We start from the raw sequence: 21,587 nt of genomic DNA, 5'->3' as shown, positions 1-21,587 counted from the left end.
TGGACCACTCTGGGTGAAAAGGTTGCCCCTCAGGTTCCTGTTAATGTTTTGTCCTCTCACTTTAAGCCCATCCCCTCTACTTTCAGAATGCCCTACCCTGGGAAATAGACTGTGACTCTCCATTTTATCTACTCTGGATTTCCTGCACCTGTGATACTCTGGTTTTGTAAGTTCCTTTAGATCGAGCATTCCCTTTGTGCTAAACTCAGCTGATGGCTCTTACAAATATCAGCTGGCCTTTAAGAATGTGCAATGTACAGAAACAATATCTAGACTTTCAACAGAAGCCATTTGTAGCTAATTCCCATCTCCCCCTCCATCCGTCTAACACGTACAGTCAGTGGGAAGCTGATTTCCTACATTACAGAGTGATGTCTCAGACGTAAGGAAAAACACTGTGAGTAATCGTGTCAAACCATCTCCCTGCTCCTCTTTCCCCAACCTCCCACCACCACTCAGGGGGTGAAAAGGGTCCCCCTCAATCCCTCGAAATCGCTTCCCCCCTTATCCTAGACACAAGAGATTTTGCAGGTGCAGAAAATCTTGAGTGACACAGACAAAAAAAAATGTTGGAGGAACTCAGCAGGTCAGGCAGCATCTGCAGGGTGTCAGGGGTGGGGATTAAATAGTCCATGTTTCGAGACGAGGTGCTTCGCCAGGACGTTGAAGGGTCTCTGCCAGAAACCTTTACTGTTCATTATAGTTTGCAGATTGCAGGTCTAAAAGTGGGCATAAAGAGCTGACAACAGCCATCTGCGTGAGATGATGGGGCTATCGGGACTTTGAGACTTTTTTTTTTACCGTGCCCATGGTCTGCTCTTATCAAATTACGGTATTGCTTTGCACTGTTGTAACTATATGTTACAATTATATGGTTTTGTCAGTTTTAGTCTTGGTCTGTCCTGTGTTTCGGTGATAATCATACCGGAGGAACATAGTATCATTTTTTAATGCATGCATTTCTAATTGACAATAAACGAGGACTGAGTGTCCTCATAATCTAATCTAATATTTCCAGGGGTGACTGATTCCAGTCACAGATTTAGTGGAGACATTGGGGTTGCTCTCTGGAGTACAAAATACATGAGTGATTGAATACAGGATCTGGACAGGGTAAAGAGGGGCACTGACACTGACCTGTGTGGGTGGTTCAAGGACCAGATGCAATTTTGGGCATAAGGTAGCATTATTTTAAATGATTATTATAAATGGTGTAAACAGCCAGTCAGAGTCCCTTTCCCAGAGTGGAAACATCACATGCTTCTGTGGGCATAGATTCAGCCTGAGAGGGGAAAAGTTTAAAGGGAGTTTGCAAGGCATCATTATTTTACTCAGAGTGGTAGATGCCTGTAGCAGAGTGCAAGGGGAGGTAGATATGAGAGTGATTATAAGACCATAAGATATAGGAACAGAATTAGGCCATTTGGCCCATCAAGTCTACTCTGCCTTGTCGACATAGCCTTTACAATTTCCCTCTCAGGCCCAATCTCCAGCCTTCTCTCCGCACCCCTCATGCCTCGACCAATCATGAATCTATCAACCTCTGCCTTAAATGTACCCAGTGACTTGGCCTGTGGCAATGAATTCCACAGATTCACCACTCTCTGGCTAAAGAAATTCCTCCTCATCTCCATTCTAAAAGGGTGCCCCTCTGTTTTGAGGTCATGTCCTCTGGTCCTAGACTCCCCCACCATAGGAAATATCCTCTCCACGTCCACTCTATCAAAACCCTTCAATATTCAATAGGTTTCAATGAGGTCACCCATTTTCTTTTGAATTCCAGTGAATCCAGGCCCAGAGCCATCAAACGTTCTTCATATTTCAAGCCTTTCAATCCCGGAATCATTTTCGTGAGTCTCCTTTGAACCCTCTCCAATGTCAGCACCTCCTTTGTTAGATAAGGAGACCAAAACTACTCACAATACTCCAAGAGAGGGCTCACCAGTGCTTTATAAAGCCTCAACATTACATCCTTGCTTTTATATTATAGAACAGAGAGATGCCTATTCTCAGAACAGAGGGATGTTCATTCAGAATAGAGACAAAGAGGGATTTCTTTAGCCAGAGAGGGGAGATTCTGTGGAATTTATTGCCCCAGACAGTTGTGGAGCCAAGTTATTGGGTATATTTAAAGAGGAGGTCCTTGATTAGTAAGTGCAGGAGAATGGGGTGGAGAGGGATGGGATGGAATGGAGGTGCAGGCTCAATGGGCTATTTAACACTTAAGAGGCATTCAGACTGGTACGTAAACATGTGAGCAATGGAGGGAATAGACCATGTGCAGGCAGATGGGATTAGTTTGAACTAACATCATGGTCAGCACAGACATTGTGGGCCGAAGGGCCTGTTCTTTATTCTAAAGGTAACAAGAGGGAGGGTGAAATATTGCTTTACTCAACTGAGGGCCTGAAGAGGTGAAGGGAACAGAAGCAACTGGGGCTTTGGAAGGTGCAAGGCTGGTGGGGGGGAGGTCGTGGTTGATGCTCTTCTTGGTGCTGGAATAGATCCGATGGACTGAATGGCTTATTTCTATGCTGTAACAATTCTGTAACTCTAAGTCCATGCATATTATATATTGACATTTGCCTCGCTTTACAGACGACCTTGACGTCAGCGCGATTGTCATCGCCGTGGTGATCGTGGCCTTTGTGCTGTTACTGTGTGGACTCGGGCTCTGCTACGCCCGGAGGAAGGGCTACTTGGGGAGTGAGTACCGTCTCATCTCGTTCCTCCTATTTGCGTCTGGACAGAAATGCCGGTTTCTGGCTTGTCCCTTGAGGTCAAGGGGCTATCTTGAGCGAGTCATACCCATTAAAGATTAGTGTCTGGTATAACATGAATTCTCTTTGCAATGCAGATAACTAAATTCATTTAACCAAACTCAGTGAGATCCCCATTATATTCAGAGATTAGCTTTACAAGATTAGCTTTATTTGTTACATGTACAATGAAACATAGAGAGAAATGCGTCACTTTGCAACAACCACCAAAGCAGTCAGAGGATGTACTGGGGGCGGCCCACAAGTATCTGATGCCAACTTTGCATGCCCACAGCTTCCTAACACTAAGCCAGAATCAGGTTTAATATCACCTGCATTTGGTTATCTTTGCGGCAGCAATACATAATAGAAAATACTTTGTGCAAAAATAGAAGTAAAAAAGGAGTGAGGTAGTATTCATGGGTTCAATGTCCACTTAGAAATTGGATGGCAGAGGGGAAGAAGCTGTTCCTGAATCATTGTGCGTGTGCCTTCAGGCTTCTGTACCATCTCCCTGATGGTAGCAATGACCTGGGTGATGGTGATCCTTAATGGTAGATGCTGCCTTTTTAAGGCATCGCGCCTCGAAGATGTCCTGGATACTACGGAGGCTAGTGCCAAATGGAGCTGACTAACTTTACAAGTCTCTGCAGCTTATTTTGATCCTGTGCATTAGCTCTCCCCCGACCCCCCCCCACCATACAGCCAGTTAAAATGCTGTCCACGGTACATCTGTAGAAATTTGTGAATGTTTTACGTGACATGCCAAATCTCCTCAAACTCCTAATGAAATATAGCCACTGTTGTGCCTCCTTCGTAGCTGCATCGATATGTTGTGCCCAGGATAGATCCTCAGAGATGTTTACACCCAGGAACTTGAAATTGCTCACTTTCTCCACTTCTGATCCCTCTGAGGATTGGTTTGTGCTCCCTCATCTTACCCTTCCTGAATTAAAGATTAAAGTCTCTCCCGACCCTTGTGGCCCATCAGGCCGGTGCTTATGCCAGTTTCCGTGGCATGAAGCGACTGAGAGTACGAGACTCCCCCCTGGATAGGATGTCAGTCTATCGCAAGGTTAACCCCCAGCATTTTTGCCGGTACCCATTCTCAGCTGGGTAGACTGGAGCATTGTGTGGTTAAGTGCCTTGCTCAAGGACACACACGCTGCCTCGGCCGAGGCTCGAACCCATGACCTTCAGATAGCTAGTCCAATGCCCTAACCACTTGGCCCTGCGCCACACACCCTTCTTGAAGTCCACAATCAATTCTTTGGTCTTACTGACACTGAGTGCAAGGTTGTTGCTGTGACACCACTCCACTAGCTGACGTAACTCGCTCCTGTACGCCCTCTCGTCACCATCTGAAATTCTGCCAACAGTAGTTGTGTCGTCAGCAAATTTATAGATGCCTTTTGAGCTGTGCCTGGTCGCACAGTCAGAGAGAGTAGAGCAGTGAGAGTGGACCTGTAAGTCTTTGGAATGTGGGAGGAAACCAGAGCACCTGGAGGAGACCCATGCAGTGATATGGAGAATGTAAGGAAATGAAAATGAAATTGCATAGTACAATTGTCGTGCACCAATACAGCGAAAATGAGTTTGCAACTCTCATACTCAATGCTATAAAACAACAAATAAAATAAATAAACAATAAATAAAATCAAGTAACCAGCCAGTACAAGCAATGTCCAGCAGTACAAAATAACAACTCAGATGCAGGACAGCCATAAAACCAGTATTAAAGTAGCAACATAACAAATTTATGGATGATGCTTGATCGATTGGTTCAGAGCAATTATAGCTCTGGGGGAAAAAGCTATTTTTTAGTCTGGAAGTGCGGGCATAGAAAATCTTATAGCGTCTGCCAGATGGAAGAAGTTCAAACAGGTGATTGCATGGGTGTGTATTGTCCTTACAGATGCTTGTAGCTTTCCTTAGGCAAGCATGAGCTGTAGGTGTCCCCCAGGGCTGGGAGCTGTGTCCCGATGATCTTCTGTGCGCTAGAGACGACCTGCTGAAGTGCTTTCCTATCAGCTGCTGTACAGCTGAGATACCACACAGAGATGCAGTATGTTAAGATGCTCCCTATGGTGCAGCGGTAAAAGATCACCAGCATCTGTTCAGGTAGACCAGCTTTCTTCAGCGTCCTGAGGAAAAACAAGCGTTGCTATGCTTTCTTAACTATTGTTGTGGTGTTAGTGGACCATGTAAGGTCTTCTGAGATATGTATTCCCTGAAACCTGAAACTGGACACTCTCTCCACTATGTCTCCGTTAATGTAGACTGGAGCGTACTTGTCATCCCGTGACTTTCCAAAATTGATAATTATCTCCTTACTCTTTGCTGTATTAAGAGACTCCTCACTGACCGTGGTGAGAATTGATCCCTGATCTTGTGATTGTTGACACTATAAACCATCGTGCTAACCACTGTGCTTTCATACTGCCCCATACCTCTGATGTACATTTGGGTATTGCTGGTAAGGCCAGCATTTTTTGCTTATACAGACCTGGTGGGAATGCTATGTGCTGTGATGCCACGTGCTCGAGATGCTCCCGTTAGTAAATCTTTCATTACATCTGTGTACACCTGCACGTACACATAAGAACAGAAACTCAACTTTGGTGAGTCACCCTCTTAACCCATTGCAGTTCTTCTGGTGAAGGTACCTCAACAGAGAACTAAGGGGTAACTTCATCATCCACACGGTGGCAGCAAAGGGGTTCCCACAGCACTAATACAGCTCTGGCTCGGGAAGTGGGAATTCGGAGTTCAATTCCAGCGCCGTCTGTAAAGAGTTTGTATGTCTCCCCCCACCACCCCGTGACCACATGGGTTTCCTCCAGGTGCTCTGATTTCCTCCCACAGTAAAAAGATGTACCGGTTAGTAGGTTAATTGGTCACTGTGAATTGTCCTGTAGTTATGCAAGTCTGCTCCATCTTGGGTACTAGCCTACAAAGTACCCAGGACCTCTTTAGGGAGCAGTGTCTCAGAAAGGCAGCCTCCATTATTAAGGACCCCCAGCACCCAGACCATGCCCTTTTCTCACTGTTACCATCAGGGAGGAGGTACAGAAGCCTGAAGGCACACACTCAACGATTCAGGAACAGTTTCTTCCCCTCTGCCCTGATGGTAACAGTGAGAAAAGGGCATGGCCTGGGTGCTAGGGGTCCTTAATAATCGACGCTGCCTTTCTGAGACACTGCTTCTTAAAGATGTCCTGGGTACTTTGTAGGCTAGTGCCCAAGATGGAGCTGACTAGAGTTAGAACCTTCTGCAGCTTCTTTTGGTCCTGTGCAGTAGCCCCTCCATACCAGACAGTGATGCAGCCTGTCAGAATGCTCTCCACAGTACAACTATAGAAGTTTTTGAATGTATTTGTTGACGTGCCAAATCTCTTCAAACTCCTAATAAAGTACAGCCGCTGTCTTGCCTTCTTTATGACTGCATCAATATGTTGGGACCAGGTTAGATTCTCAGAGATCTTGACACCCAGGAACTTGAAACTGCTCACTCTCTCCACTTCTGATCCCTCTATGAGGACTGGTATATGTTCCTTCGTCTTACCCTTCCTGAAGTCCACAATCAGCTCTTTCGTCTTACTGACATTGAGTGCCAGGCTGTTGCTACGGCACCACTCCACTAGTTGACATATCTCACTCCTGTATGCCCTCTCATCACCACCTGAGATTCTACCCACAATGGTTGTATCATCAGCAAACTTATAGATGGTGTTTGAGCTATGCCTAGCCACACAGTCATGTGTATATAGAGAGTAGAGCAGCGGGCTAAGCACACACCCCTGAGGTGTGCCAGTGTTGATCGTCTGCAAGGAGGATATGTTATCACCAATCCACACAGATTGTGGTCTTCCAGTTAGGAAGTTGAGGATCCAATTGCAGAGGGAGGTACAGAGGACCAGGTTCTGCAACTTCTCAATCAGGGTTGTGGGAATGATGGTATTAAATGCTGAACTATAGTCAAAGAACAGCATCCTGACATAGGTGTTTGTGTTGTCCAGGTGGTTTTAAGCCGTGTGAAGAGCCATTGAGATTGCGTCTGCTGTTGACCTATTGTGGCGATAGGCAAATTGCAATGGGTCCAGGTCCTTTCTGAGGCAGGAGTTCAGTCTAGTCATGACCAACCTCTCAAAGCATTTCATCACCGTCGATGTGAGTGCTACCAGGCAACAGTCATTAAGGCAGCCCACGTTATTCTTCCTAGGCACTGGTATAATTGTTGCCTTTTTGAAGCAAGTGGGAACTTGCGCCTGGTTACAAAATTATAAGGAGTATAGATGGGGTGAATGCATGCAGGCTTTTTCCCATTAGGTTGAGGGCAATGAGAATTAGAGGTCACAGTTTAAAGGTGAAATATTTAAGGGGAATCTGAGGGGGAGCTTCTTCACTCAGTGGATGGTGTGAGCTGACAAAGGAACTGTTAGATGTGGGAGTAATTATAACCATATAACAATTACAGCACGGAAACAGGCCATCTCAGCCCTTCTAGTCTGTGCCGAACGCTTACTCTCACCTAGTCCCACCAACCTGCACTCAGCCCATAATTGTGAGCTTTAAGAAAAGTTTGGATGGGTACATGGATGAGAGCGATATAGAGTGCTATGGTCTGGGTGCAGTCAGATGGGACTAGGCAGATAAACAGGACAGCATGGACTAGATGGGCCGAATGGCCTTTTCCTGTGCTGTAATGTTGAGTCAAGCCCATGATTTGTTACACCGTAAAGTAGCCAAACGTCCGAACGGCATGGCTGATGACACTAGAATTTGCAGTCAAGTAGAGTTCAGATTTCCAAGTGGGATAGTGGGGAAATTGAGACGGGAATGGGGGCGGGGGGTGAAATGTTAGATGTTTAATCCTCATTAACTGATCAGTGTTGTGAAATGATTGCTTTGTCCTGAATCCAGTCACATCAAAGTATAATTGTGGAGGTTTCTTCAACCTGTACTTGTTCCCCTCTTCCTTGCAATTGTTCCAGAGATCTGGAATTATAAGCATGATGTTGCTGGGCTACAGTACTAAATCTGTTTCTTCTTGTCTCCACAGAGAGAAGATCAACCACGTAAGTATAATGTAACGAGAGACCCAGACAAGGTGGACTGAGGGGACCTAGTCCCCCCTTAGAGAGGTCAGTAAAGAGGGGGAGGCGGAGAGTTTGGGAGCAGCCTTCTCAGTCAGGGAGATTGGCAGAGGGGATTAGAGCAGAAGATGCTGAAATCACTCAACAGATCAGGCAGCGTCTGTGGAGGGAGGAATCAAGTGAATGTTTCAGGCTGTAGATCCTTCCTTGGAACGAGTGGTGGAGTCCAGAAGTCACTGCCTGGAGGAAGTACCTGGGAGAACTGTGACCAGCCGGGGGTACAGTGCAATATGTGGGATGTGGATACACTGTTCAACGACTACAAGATTAAATATTAGCTTTACTTGTCATATGTACATCAAAAAATTAAAACTCGTGTTGAAATGAGTCATTTGCATTGATGATGAACAGTCCAAGAATGCTGGGGCAGCCCGCCAAGTTATCGTTGTGCCTCTGGTGCTAACATAGCATGTCCACCACTACTCTAGACTGTGGGAGGAAATTGGAGCACCTGGAGGAAACCCACATGGTCACAGGGAGAATGTAAAATATCCTTAAGCGGCAGTGGAAATGGAACCATTTGAGATCGCTGGCGCTGTAACGCACCGCGCTCTCCACCATGCAACTGTGCCACTTCCTCTCACGGTCCCGTTCTCTCTCCATCCTGGCCAAAAGCTCAGGCCTTAACCCCTGTCGGTTTCGGTGAGAACCTGAGCCGAAACCCCTGCTTCCCACCCCCACAGACTCCTGGTTCCAGTGCCTGGCTTCCTCCTCGGCAAGGAGGCTGCAGTCATTCCTCCCTGGCCAGGACCCTGGGTCTTGCAAACTCAACACCCGCTTGACCAAGAGCCTGTGGTCCATTTCCCAACCTCTCCTCTCGCTGGCCAACCCCCAGGTACGAACACCCCCCACCCCTACAACCTTTCCCTTCCCTTTCTCCCATGGTCTACTCTCCACTCCCATCAGATTCCTTCTTCTGCAACCCTTCACTGTTTCTACCTATCACCTCCAAGCTTCTCACTTCATTCCCCCCCTCCCTCACACACCCACCTTTCACCTCACCTGGTCTCACCTATCACTTACTAGCTTGTACTCCTTCTCCTCCCCCCACCCCCACCTCCTCCTTATTCTGGCTTCTTCCCCTTTTCTTTCCAGTACTGATGAAGGGTCTTGGCTGAAACGTTTACTCTTTATTCCTCTCCATAGATGCTGACTGACCTGCTGAGTTCCTCCAGCATTTTGTGTGTGTAAACCCCACTCCCTTTGCTTAAGTTCCCCCCCTCCCACACTCACATTTTGTTCAGTCTTTGGGGCGGTGGTCACCATGGTTGAGCCCAGCATTTATCAGCTGTCCTTACAGGCCTCTTTCCTCTGATCACCCCCACACCGCCCCCCCCCCCCATTCTCCCATCATTGGAACATGCTCACCCTCCCTCTCTCTGTCTCCGCAGGTCGAGTGCCACCAGCCGCACCAGTGCTCCTCCTGCCCCTGAAGTAAGTGTGAAGTTCAAATTCAAGTTTAATTGTCATTCAACTATGTATGTGGTATACAGCTAAATGAAACAGTGTTCCTCTGGGGCCAAGGTACAAAACGCAGTGCATACAGTCACACAGCACATATAGTTACACTAGAGCATACAGTCACAACATAATATTAGTGTAGGCATAGGTTGAAGATTTATGGTGCATGGGATATTGTCCTGGAACCATGTTTCTGCAAGAACAAGCACACAACAGTACCCCATCTCATTAATGCTGGATCAGCCGCAGATGAAGGCGTTCCAGCTTGTCTTCCGCTGGATCAGCCATGAATTAACTCAACTCGTGTGCACGCAGGCACTGGGTCAAGAAAACATCCACAGCTCTGTCCTGCCACACGTTATTCTGAACCACTGGTTCCCGATCCCTGGGGCAAGTGTCCCACTGGCTCGCCTTTGCTGAAGCACTCTGTCCTCCCACCAGCGCTACCCTTAGACTGGAAAGGGATATAAAGGATTGGATAAAAAGTAGAGATGGAAGGAAGTGCGTTCGTGCAGGCCCATTGTAAGAGGCTCAGCGTTGCTCTGTCTTGTAACTGGGATGTGTATGCATAACAAGACCAGTGAGACACCAGTGTTTAGCCTTGCCCCCACTCCCCTCCCTGATGCCACAAAATTTACTAGCTTTGAGCTTGCATATCCAAAGGCCAGTCGATGATTGGTAAAACTGCAGGAACCCTGCTACGTGCTTATAGTTAAAAGGGGCCGATCGTTTAAAATGGCAGTGCGTAGACATCTTCTTTCTGCAAAGGAATTGCGAACTTCTGGAATTCTTACCCCAGAGGCTTGTGGAGGGCAGATGACTGGAAGTATTGAGGTAGAGACAGATATTTGAATGAGAAGGTAGACTGAGGGTTATGGAGAATCAGCACAACGATGCAAAAAAGCAAGCAGGTTGAGTCAGTAGTGAAGAAGGCAAATGCCATGTTGGCATTCATTTCTAGAGGAATAGAGTATAGGAGCAGGGATGTGATGTTGAGGCTCTATAAGGCGCTGGTGAGACCTCACTTGGAGTACTGGGGCAATTTTGGTCTTCTTATTTAAGAAAGGATGTGCTGATGTTGGAGAGGGTACAGAGAAGATTCACTAGAATGATTCCGGGAATGAGAGGGTTAACATATGAGGAACGTTTGTCTGCTCTTGGACTGTATTCCTTGGAGTTTAGAAAAATGAGGGGAGACCTTATAGAAACATTTTGACTGTTGAAAGGCATGGACAGGGTGGATGTGGCAAAGTTGTTTCCCATGATGGGGGAGTCTAGTACGAGAGGGCATGACTTAAGGATTGAAGGGCGCCCATTCAGAACAGAAATGTGAAGAAATTTTTTTAGTCAGAGGGTGGTGAATCTATGGAATTTGTTGCCACGGGCAGCAGTGGAGGCCAAGTCATTGGGTGTATTTAAGGCAGAGATTGATAGGTATCTGAGTAGCCAGGGCATCAAAGGTTATGGTGAGAAAGCGGGGGAGTGGGACTAAATGGGAGAATGGATCAGTTCATGATAAAGTGGCGGAGCAGACTCGATGGGCCGAATGGCCGACTTCTGCTCCTTTGTCTTATGGTCTTATGATATAATGTTAGGGCTTTATAAAGCACTGGTAAGGCCTCACTTGGAGTATTGTGAGCAGTTTTGGGCCCCTTATCTAAAGAAGGATGTGCTGGCTTTGGAGAGGATTCAAAGGAGGTTCACAAAAATGATTCCAGGATTGAAAGGCTTGTCATATCTGTCTTCACTAGGGAAGACACAAACAATCTCCCAGATATAATAGTGGCCAAAGGACCTAGGGTAATGGATGTACTGAAGGAAATTTATATTAGGCAGGAAATGGTGTTGGATAGACTGTTGGGTCTGAAGGCTGATAAGTCCCCAGCACCTGATGGTCTGCATCCCAGGATACTTAAGGAGGTGGCTTTAGAAATCGTGGACGCATTGGTAATCATTTTCCAATGTTCTATAGATTCAGGATCAGTTCCTGTGGATTGGAGGGTGGCTAATGTTGTCCCTCTCTTCAAGAAGACAGAAGGAGAGAAAACAGGGAATTATAGACCAGTTAGCCTGATGTCGGTGGTAACATAGAAACATAGAAAGTAGGTGCAGGAGTAGGCCATTCGGCCCTTCAAGCCTGCACCATTTATTATGATCATGGCTGATCATCCAACGCAGAACCCCGCCCCAGCCTTCTCTCCATACCCCCTGACCCCCGTAGCCACAAGGGCCATATCTAATTCCCTCTTAAATATAGCCAATGAACTGGCCTCAACTGCTTCCTGTGGCAGAGAGTTCGACAGATTCACCACTCTCTGTGTGAAGAAGTTTTTCCTAATCTCGGTCCTAAAAGGCTTCCCCTCTATCCTCAAACTGTGGCCCCTCGTTCTGGACTGGAGTCAATTATAAAAGATGAAATTATGACACATCTGGATAGCAGAAACAGGATCAGTCCGAGTCAGCATGGATTTATGAAGGGGAAATCGTGCTTGACTAATCTTCTGGGATTTTTTGAGGATGTAGCTATGAAAATGGACAAGGGAGAGCCAGTGGATGTAGTGTACCTGGACTTTCAGAAAGCCTTTGATAAAGTCCCACATAGGAGATTAGTGGGCAAAATTAGGGCACATGATATTGGGGGCAGAGTACTGACATGGATTGAGAATTGGCTGGCTGACAGAAAACAAAGGGTAGTGATTAATGGGTCCCTTTCGGAATGGCAGGCGGTGACCAGTGGGGTACCGCAGGGTTCAGTGCTGGGACCGCAGCTGTTAACAATATATATTAATGATTTAGATGAGGGAATTAAAAGTAACATTAGCAAATTTGCTGATGACACAAAGCTGGGTGGGAGGAGGATATTATGAGAATGCAGGGTGACTTGGACAGGCTGGGTGAGTGGGCAGATGCAGTTTAATGTGGATAAATGAAGTTATCCGTTTTGGTGGTAAGAACAGGAAGGCAGATTATTATTTAAATGGAATCAAGTTAGGAAAAGGGGAAGTACAACGAGATCTAGGTGTTCTTGTACATCAGTCACCGAAAGCAAGCAGGCAAGTACAGCAGGCTGTGAAGAAAGCTAATGGCATGCTGGCCTTCATAACAAGGGGAATTGAGTATAAGAGCAAAGAGGTTCTTCTGCAGCTGTACAGGGCCCTGGTGAGACCACACCTGGAGTACTGTGTGCAGTTTTGGCCTCCAAATTTGAGGAAGGACATTCTTGCTATTGAGGGAGTGCAGCGTAGGTTCACAAGGTTAATTCCCGGGATGGTGGGACTGTCATATGTCGAAAGATTGGAACGACTGGGCTTGTATACTCTGGAATTTAGAAGGCTGAGAGGGGATCTTATTGAAACATATAAGATCGTTAAGGGATTGGACACACTGGAGGCAGGAAGCATGTTCCCGCTGTTGGGTGAGTCCAGAACCAGAGGCCACAGTTTAAGAATTAGGGGTAGGCCATTTAGAACGGAGTTGAGGAAAAACTTTTTTCACCCAGAGAGTGGTGGATATATGGAATGCTCTGCCCCAGAAGGCTGTGGAGGCCAAGTCTCTGGATGCTTTCAAGAAAGGGATGGATAGAGCTCTTAAAGATAGTGGAATTAAAGGTTATGGGGATAAGGCAGGAACTGGATACTGATTGTGGATGATCAGCCATGATCACAGTGAATGGTGGTGCTGGCTCAAAGGGCCAAATGGCCTCCTCCTGCACCTATTGTCTATTGTCATAAGAGGAGCGTTTGGCTTTGGGCCTACTCAGTGGAATTCAGAAGAATGAGGGGTGACCTCACTGAAACCAATTGAATGTTGAAAGGCCTTGATAGAGTGGATGTGGAGAGTATGTTTCCTATGGTGGGGTAGTCTAATACCAGAGGATGTAACATCAGAATAGAGGGGTGTCCTTTTGGAACAGAGATGAGGAGGAATTTCTTTAGCCAGAGGGTGGTGAATCTATGGAATTTGTTGACACAGACAACTCTGGAAGCCAAGTCATTGGATGTATTTAAGGCTGAGATTAACAGGTTCTTCATTAGTCAGAGCATGTAGGGATACGGGAAGAGGACAGGAGATTGGGCTGAGATGGAAAATTGGATCAGACTTGATTGGCCAAATGACCTAATTCTGCTCCTACATCTAATGGTCTATGTGTGAGATATAAAGGCAAGTACACAATTAACAGTTGATAGGCGTGTTGAAGAACATGCTTACCCTTATTAATTGAGAAATTGAGTTCAAGAGTCAGGAAGTTATGTTGAGGCTTATTAAAGCTCAGGAGTATTGCATTCTGTTCTGGTCATGCCATTATAGGAAGGATTTGGAAGTTTTGGAGAGGGTGCAGAAGGTTTACCAGTATGCTGCCTGGATTAAAGAGCATGTTTTAAGAGAAAGAGATGAGCCAGCTAGAGTTTTTCTCTTTGGAGCGAAGGATGATGAGAGGTGACCTGATAGAGGTGTACAATACGTTGAGAGGCATAGATCGAGAAGACAGCCAGAGACTTTTTCCCAGGGCAAAAATAGCTTGTATGAGGGGCTTATTTATAAGATGATTGGAGGATAGTGGGGCCAGGAGGTTGTGTCAGAGGAATTTTTTTTTACACAGTAGTGGAGACAGATAAGTTAGGGATATTTCAAAGGAAAGCATCGGGAGATGTTAGAGGTAAGTTTTATACAAAGAGTGGTAGGTATCAAAGGAGGTGTAAGGCACTCCTTCCCTCCGCTAGCCTCCAGGTCACCTTTGAGCAAGGTGTGGTACCTACTTAGCCCCCCCCCCCCCCCGATCAGGGTCATGTGAAGCCATGAGCACAGGTTGGTGGATGGTCATATGAGCAGCCAGTGCATATCACAAATCCTGGGTATGCGACCACTGACACCAGACAGACAATCTCTGAAGGGTATTGATAATGGCTGGGGTCACCCGTCCTGTAAAGACACAGCCCAGAAGAAGGCCACGGCCAACCACTTCTGTAGAAAAATTTGCCAAGAACAGTGATGGTCATGGAGACCATGATGGCCTACGTCAATAAAACACAGCACATGATGGAACGTGCTGCCAGGGTGGTGACAGAGGCAGATACAGTAGGCACATTTAAGATGGGCACATAGATGAAAGTAAAAGAACATACGGTTTTGTGTTTTATCTTGCATTCCGTTCTGGTCATCCCATAGTAGGAAGGATTTGGAAGCTTTGGAGTGGGTGCAAATTTAACAAGATACTGTCTGGATTAGAAGGCAGATGCTACAAGCAGAGACTGGACAAACTAGAATTATCTGAATAGATAAACTGAGGAAAAACCTGATAGAAATTTACCAGATTATGAGAGACATAGATAGCTGGTATCTTTTCTCCTGGGGTGGAAATATCTACTACTAGAGGACATACATTTATGGTCAGTTCAAAGATGTGTGGGGAAATTTCTTTTTTTTTTACACAGAGGAATGCACTGTCAGTCATAGTGGTGGAGGCAGATAGAAGCATTAAGTAAGCACATGGATGTGCTGAGAATGGAGGGATGTGGATATTGTGTAGGCCAAGGGTTCCCAAACTGGGGTCCATGGACCCCTTGGTTTATGGTAGGAGTCTATGGAATTTAAAAAAAAGGTTGGGAACCCCAGGTGTAGGCAAAGGATTAGTTTAGTTAGGCATTTAATTAGTTTACAGAACGTTGTAATGTGAAGAGTCTGATTTGTGCCGCTCTGTACTATGCTCTAAGATGGGGGTTCCCAACTTTTTTTCTTGCCATGAGTCCCTACCAGTAACTGAGGGGTCCGTGGACCCCAGTGTGTGAACACTTGCTCTAAGAGGAGTTGAGGCATAGATAAGGCCATAATTATATTGAATGGAGGGCCAGGCTTGGATGGTTTGAGTTCCAGGCAATGACTTTCATTTTCCAGATACAATAACTAATTTGACTATCTTTGTTGCTTTACCAACACAGGACTTCAAACATACCAAGTCTTTTGTCATCTGACATCTTGCGAAGAATGGTACATCCGTGAAGAATTCCAAACCACTTCTCCAATCCATAAAGAATATTGCATTTGGGACAATGGGGTAGACGTTGACACCACTCCCTCATTGCTGGCCTCCAGCATCTCCCTGAATTCCATTTCCATGTTTACTGGCCTTGCCTTCTGCTGCTGGGGCCCAGATACCCTCTCCCCGTGCCCCCTGGCACCAATGTAAGCTGTCCTAATATTTTGTCTGGTTCACTCGCAGTTTCTCTCAGAGCAGGCTCACTTGATTTTCTGTAAGGTGATGTACGACTGTTTACAATATTAATTGCCAGTCATCTTATTTACAAACCGGATGATTGATATCAACAGAAATTAAAAATCAAAAGAGATTTAATCTTGGCTGGCCACTAGCTTATTTTTGTCATTAAGTCACACATTGAAACGGGCTCTTTGGCCTAACTCATCCATGTGTTGCCCAAAGAGCTAGTCCCATCTTGCCTGCATTTGGCCCACAGACATCTAAACCTATCCATGTAAACAGAAAGGATCTGCCCAGCACTATACACTCAGTGGCCAATTTATTAGGTACAGGAGTGGAACCCGGTGTGGCCTCCTGCTGTTATAGCCCTCCTAATTCAAGGTTCGACATGTCCGTTCAGAAATGCTATTCTGCAAACCACTGTTGTAACATGTGGTTATTTGAGTTACCGTTGCCTTCTTGTCATCTTGAACCAGGCTGCCATTCTCCTCTGACCTCTCTCATTAACAAGGCATCTTATCTCACAGAACTGCCACTCACTGGACATTTATCATTTTTCGCATCATTCTCTGTAAACTGTATATACCATTGTATGTGAAAATCCCAGGAGGAGATCAGCAGTTTCTGAGATACTCAAACCACCCCATCTTGCACCAACAATCATTCCATGGTCAAAGTCACTTGGATCGCCTTTCTTCCTCATTCTGATGTTTGGTCTGAGCAACAACTGAACCTCTTGACCATGTCTGCATGCTTTTATGCATTGAGTTGCTGCCACATGATTAGCTGATTTAATATTTGCATTACGAGCCGGTGTACGAGAGTCCTTAATAAAGTGGCCACTGAGAGTACAGTCCATCGATTGGTAATGATCAGGATCCATTTTTACAGATAACTCCACATCAATTTTGACAGCAAATTAAACAATACACAAATAATATTTCCATACCTTCTCCATGTCATAATAAATTGCATCCAAAAGCACGTAAGGCTGTTAAGGAAGAACGTTCACTAAAAAAAGGTTCTGGGAACAACTGTCTCTACAAGCGTTGTGCTTTTGAAGTTATTTGTTCATTTTATTTGTCCATAAGCCAGGTGTTCATAACCTGGAGTTGACCTGTAATCACGAATAGCTTGAAATAATCTAAACTCTTCACCATCAGTGACCTTCAAGTGTCTTAATTTCTGTTTTGTGTACTTTGTTTTCTTATAAATCTATTGCTCCATAAACAAGTTATGAATATCAGAACACCAATGAACACTAGTTTTTCTATAACAATGATACAATCTTTAGAGAGCCCTAAATGAGAAAGACTACATTCAGTGACCATTTTTTGTACCTCCTGAGTGTATGTTCTTGGTCTGCTGTTGCTGTCGTCCATCCACTGAAAGATTTGACTTGTGTGTTCACCGATGCTCTTTTGCACACCACTGCTGTAATGTGTGGTTATTTCAATTACGGCTGCCTTCCTGTCGGCTTGAACCAGTGTGGCCATTCTCCTCTGATCTTTGCCATTAAAAAAGGGTTTTTGTCCACAGAACTGCCACTCACTGGATTTTTTTTTTTTTTTTGCTTTTTGTACTATTCTCCATTAACTCTAGTGACTGCTATGCATGAATTTCCCAGGATAGCAGCAGTTTCTGAGTTTCTCAAATCAACCTGTCTGGTGCCTACAATCATTTCACAGTCAAATTCTCTTGGATCACATTACCCCATTCTGATGTTTGTACTGAACAATTGAACCTCTTGACTATGCCTGCATGCATTTATGCATTGAATTGCTGCCACATGATTGACTGATTAGATATTTGCATTAATGAGCAAGTGTACCTAATAAAGTGGCCACAGAGTGTATGTGGGGTGAAATGTGAAGTCCTTCACTCTGAATTTAAGTGACAAATTTGTTAATTTTGCACCATGTATAGAGTGACAAAGTTATGGATAATTTGCACAAATCATTGAAAGCTAATTTCCGCATGCAAAAACAAACCAAAAAGCCAATGAAGCATTGTTATTTTATTTTCAAGTGTTGTGTGTGAATCCAGATGTGTTGCTTTGATTGGACAGAGCCTGAAACAGATTCTATTTTCAGAGTCCAGATGAAGGGTCTCCACCCAAAATAGTGACTCTCCAGTTCCCTCCGCAGATGCTGCCTGGCTCGTTGAGGTCCTTCAGTAGCTTGTTATTTACACCATGTAGAAACAGTATTCAATTTTGGTCATATGACATGGAAGTAGAATTGGGCCATTTGGCCCATCGGATCTGCTCCATCATCACGGCTGATTTATTATCCCTCTCAACCCCAAACTTCTAACTTTTCCCTGTAACCTTTGACACCTAACTAAACAAGAACCTGTCAACCTCCGTATTAAATATACCCATTTTGGATGCCATTAGATTTGTAAGAATGACACAAGGCTTAATTGGTTGCATAAATTATTGCTGTGACTGGAGGACCTGAGCTTAAGGAACGGTTTGATAGGTTATGACTTTATTCCTTGGAACATAGAAGATTGAGGGAGATTTGATAGAGGTATGCAAAATTATAAGGGGTATAGATAGGGCAAGCAGGCTTTTTCCACGGAGGTTGGGTGAGACTACAACCAAAGGTTCATGGGTTAAGGGTGAAAGGTGAAGCATTTAAGGGGAATGAGAGGTAACTTCTTCACTCAGAGGGTCGTGAGAGTGTGGAATGAGCTACCAGAGCAAGTGGTAAATGCAGCTCAATTTCAATGTTTAGGAGAAGTTTGGATAGGTACGTGGATGGCGGGGTATGAAGGGCTTTGGTCCAGGTGCAGGTTGATGGGAGTAGGCAGTTTAAATGGTTTGGCATGGACTAAATGGGCCAAAGGGCCTGTTTCTGTGCTGTACTTTTCTGTGACTCTAAATTCAGTTTGTATTTGCATCGTAGTTCAAAGAATGATAATCAAAATGTCAAAAGGAAGATTATGGAGAGCTACAAACCATGTCATATTAATTCTCGGGGCATAGGAACCAAAAATTAAGAACACAGATGGATCATTCAGGAGGGAAGGTAATTTGCAAATGGATGGTGGCAGGAAGCTAGAATTTACAGGTTGTGAATTGTGGCTTTGAAGGCAGAAATTAATTTGACAAGTTGAGAAATGGGGCATGTGTATTACAATTGAACAAAGGACAGGCTTTTGTATTTTTCACATATTATTATCCATACCCAGTCTATTGTACTATCCATATTCCTCCCTCCCTTTCCAAGACCATACGACATTGGAGCCAGATTAGGCCATTCAGCCTGTTGAGTCTGCTGCACCGTTCCGTAATGCCCGATTTATTATCCCTTTCAACCCCTTTCTTCTATAAAACTATACAACATAGGAGCAGAATTACAACATTGAAGCCAGATACTTGTATCTGGACTGACATCATATCACTCTCATACTACTTGTTGTATGTCCCATTCTCCCTCCAGATCAACAGTTACATTTTGCAGTTCTTAATTTTGTACTGTCTATCAAATGTCCATAAATTGTACAAATGTGGTTTATAATTGACCGTAAACTACATGTGAGATTAAAGGCAGGAATATCTTGTGTTGGGTCCACCCCAAGAGTATCAACAGCTTGCGTTATTTTTCTGGAATCCTGGTGTCCCATCTGTATTTGAGAAACTTTCAGTATTTGCAGTGGCCCTTGAGTGTCAGTATTAGCCCTGAAAAAGAACAATACTCTCAAGAAAAAATACCTACGGAATCAGTATTATGAGGGAACCTCAGAAATATCAATATTTGAGGGAAGACCCCTAGAATATAACATTTCCAGAGGGGTTCTGGAAATTTCCAAGAAGAAACCCTCAGAGGTATCAGTATTTGCATGCAGGCCCCCAGGATTAAGAGCATTTGGTTGTAATGTCCACGTGAGCTCAGATACACATAAATGTATACAAGATTGTCAGAATTTGCAGAGGTATCCACACAGCAAACTTCAGATGTTTGCTACTGATACATTTCTTATATGAGTCCTTCAAAAAAATGCCTATCAGTTTTTACTTAATGCAGGTATGCCTTGTATACTTTCAACACTTTTTTTTCAGTTTATTAATTTGCAGTCATTTGCGTGCAAGCACTTTTAATGTTTTAGATGTTTGGGGGTATGTAACTTGAAAATGAGAAATTATGTTGCTGTGCCTAATATCCAACAATTAAAAAAAAATAAGCACACTGTGCAATTTTAACTTGATGTCTATCTGCTAATGACTTAACTCTTGACTTTTTTTGAACTTACTGTACCCTTAGCCACTTGTTTTTCTCTTTAACACAAATTAAACTCTACGTGGAACTTCCAGAGGTTGGTCACTGTGTGAAGATATTGCCTCCAAATACTGTCACATTTTCAGTCATGGCACAAGGGGAAATTCAGCCCATCAAGTTCATACTGGCTTCCAACAGAGCAATTCTTATCAACAGCCATGATTCCTTTTCCTAGTCAATTGAGAAGCCCTTTGGTCTGACCAAAAGTTGTTGCTCTGCCACATTGAGATGTCCATGGAGGAATGCTCCAACTGGCATATTCCAGGCTGCAGGAGTGCATGCTGAGGGCTGCACTGCATCTTGGCGCAGCCACTGCAAGGGCACAGTGGAAAAGGAACACAGAGTTGGTTCTTCTGCTACTGGAGAGGGAAGGAGGGACCGGGTTGGGGGAAGGAAGCCCCACAATTATTGTAGTAGTATACTACATCAAGGAGCTACATAAAGTCATAGAAAAGTACAGCACAGAAACAGGCCCTTCAGCCCATCTAATCTGTACCAAAACATTTAAACTGCCTACTCCAGAATCATAGCCCTCCATACTCCAACCATCCATGTACCTATCCAAGCTTCTCTTGAATGAATCAAGCTCGAATGCACCACTTACACTGGCAGCTGATTTCACAATCTCGTGACTCTCAGATGATATCCAAAAAATATCCCTTATTATTTGTCTTTCAATAGGGGCCAAGACATTTAGAAAATTTTAAACCTATGCCTTGGAATTTTTGTTTTCAATTGCTACCATGATGTTGCTCTCGAGGTATTTCCAATACTGTAGCACTCCCTGTGCATTGTACATCACTGTTCACCAGAATTTTTATGTTGAGCTTTTTTTGAAACAAGTTTTATCAGCACAGTAAGTGGACCTTCACAATGAGCCCACGTGGCACGATTACACCCATGTGACCTACTAACCTGCACATCTGGAATGTGGGAGGAAACCAGCATACGCAGAGGTGGCAACCATGTTGCCCCAGTACGGGAGGAGAATGGACGTAGTGTGGACCTGTGTGCACCTGGTGCCTGAAGATTCAAACAGTGTTTCCAAGTGGTCACGGGGGAAGAACATACAAACTCCTTGTGGACAGTGGCAGAACTGAACCCACATCGCTGGCACTGTAATTGCATTATACTAACCACTATGCTGCCATGTCACTATACATTATTTCACAATGACCCATTCTGAAAACCTCTAAATAACTGTCTGCCTTTGAGAATGAATATCTGCAAGGGTTCCCAGGGAATTTATAGTAAGAAAACCCTACTTGACCCCCTGAAAATGGTTGGCCAAGGCACATACAACCTCCATTATTAATACAATCTCCATTACGAACTCAATTTGTTCATGCAGGATTTTGCAACACAAAATGCATTACAACTGTTAGCCATAGTTCCTCCAGCAGATTGTTTGTTGCTCCTGATTCCAGCATCTGCCATCCGAGACGCGAGATTCTGCAGATGCTGGAAGTCTTGAGACCCATGCTCAAAATGCTGGAGGAACTCTGCAGGTCAGGTAACATCTATGGAAGGGAATAAACAGTCAACATCTCAGGCCGAGACCCTTCTTCATTCCTCCTAGAATATGGGTTTGTATCTACAGCCAGGAGCAAAATCCATTCACCTGGCCCAGGCAACCACATTGAACTTTTGTGTTTGCTAGCTTATCCTTCATGGGTTTAAAGTTCAACAGTCATTAGGACACTTAATTCCA

At 44.7% G+C, this 21,587-nt stretch overlaps 1 protein-coding gene across 1 annotated transcript in view; it reads left to right on the top strand.

Moving 5' to 3' along the window:
- LOC140198815 (junctional adhesion molecule B-like) overlaps nt 1-15,725 on the top strand; it is a 194,123-nt gene extending 178,398 nt beyond the window's left edge. The window contains exons 7-10 of the mRNA XM_072259881.1: nt 2,599-2,706; nt 7,822-7,837; nt 9,307-9,349; nt 15,313-15,725. Coding sequence (XP_072115982.1) covers nt 2,599-2,706; nt 7,822-7,837; nt 9,307-9,349; nt 15,313-15,345 — 200 coding nt within the window. The 3' untranslated portion in view covers nt 15,346-15,725. The remainder of the gene's footprint in view (nt 1-2,598; nt 2,707-7,821; nt 7,838-9,306; nt 9,350-15,312) is intronic.
- The last annotated feature ends 5,862 nt before the right edge of the window (nt 15,726-21,587 follow it).

This window comes from Mobula birostris, chromosome 6 (assembly GCF_030028105.1).
Source record: "Mobula birostris isolate sMobBir1 chromosome 6, sMobBir1.hap1, whole genome shotgun sequence".
Classification (NCBI taxonomy): domain Eukaryota; kingdom Metazoa; phylum Chordata; class Chondrichthyes; order Myliobatiformes; family Myliobatidae; genus Mobula; species Mobula birostris.
The sequence above is the reverse complement of the archived record's forward strand: the minus strand, read 5'-3'. Positions and strand labels throughout refer to the sequence as shown.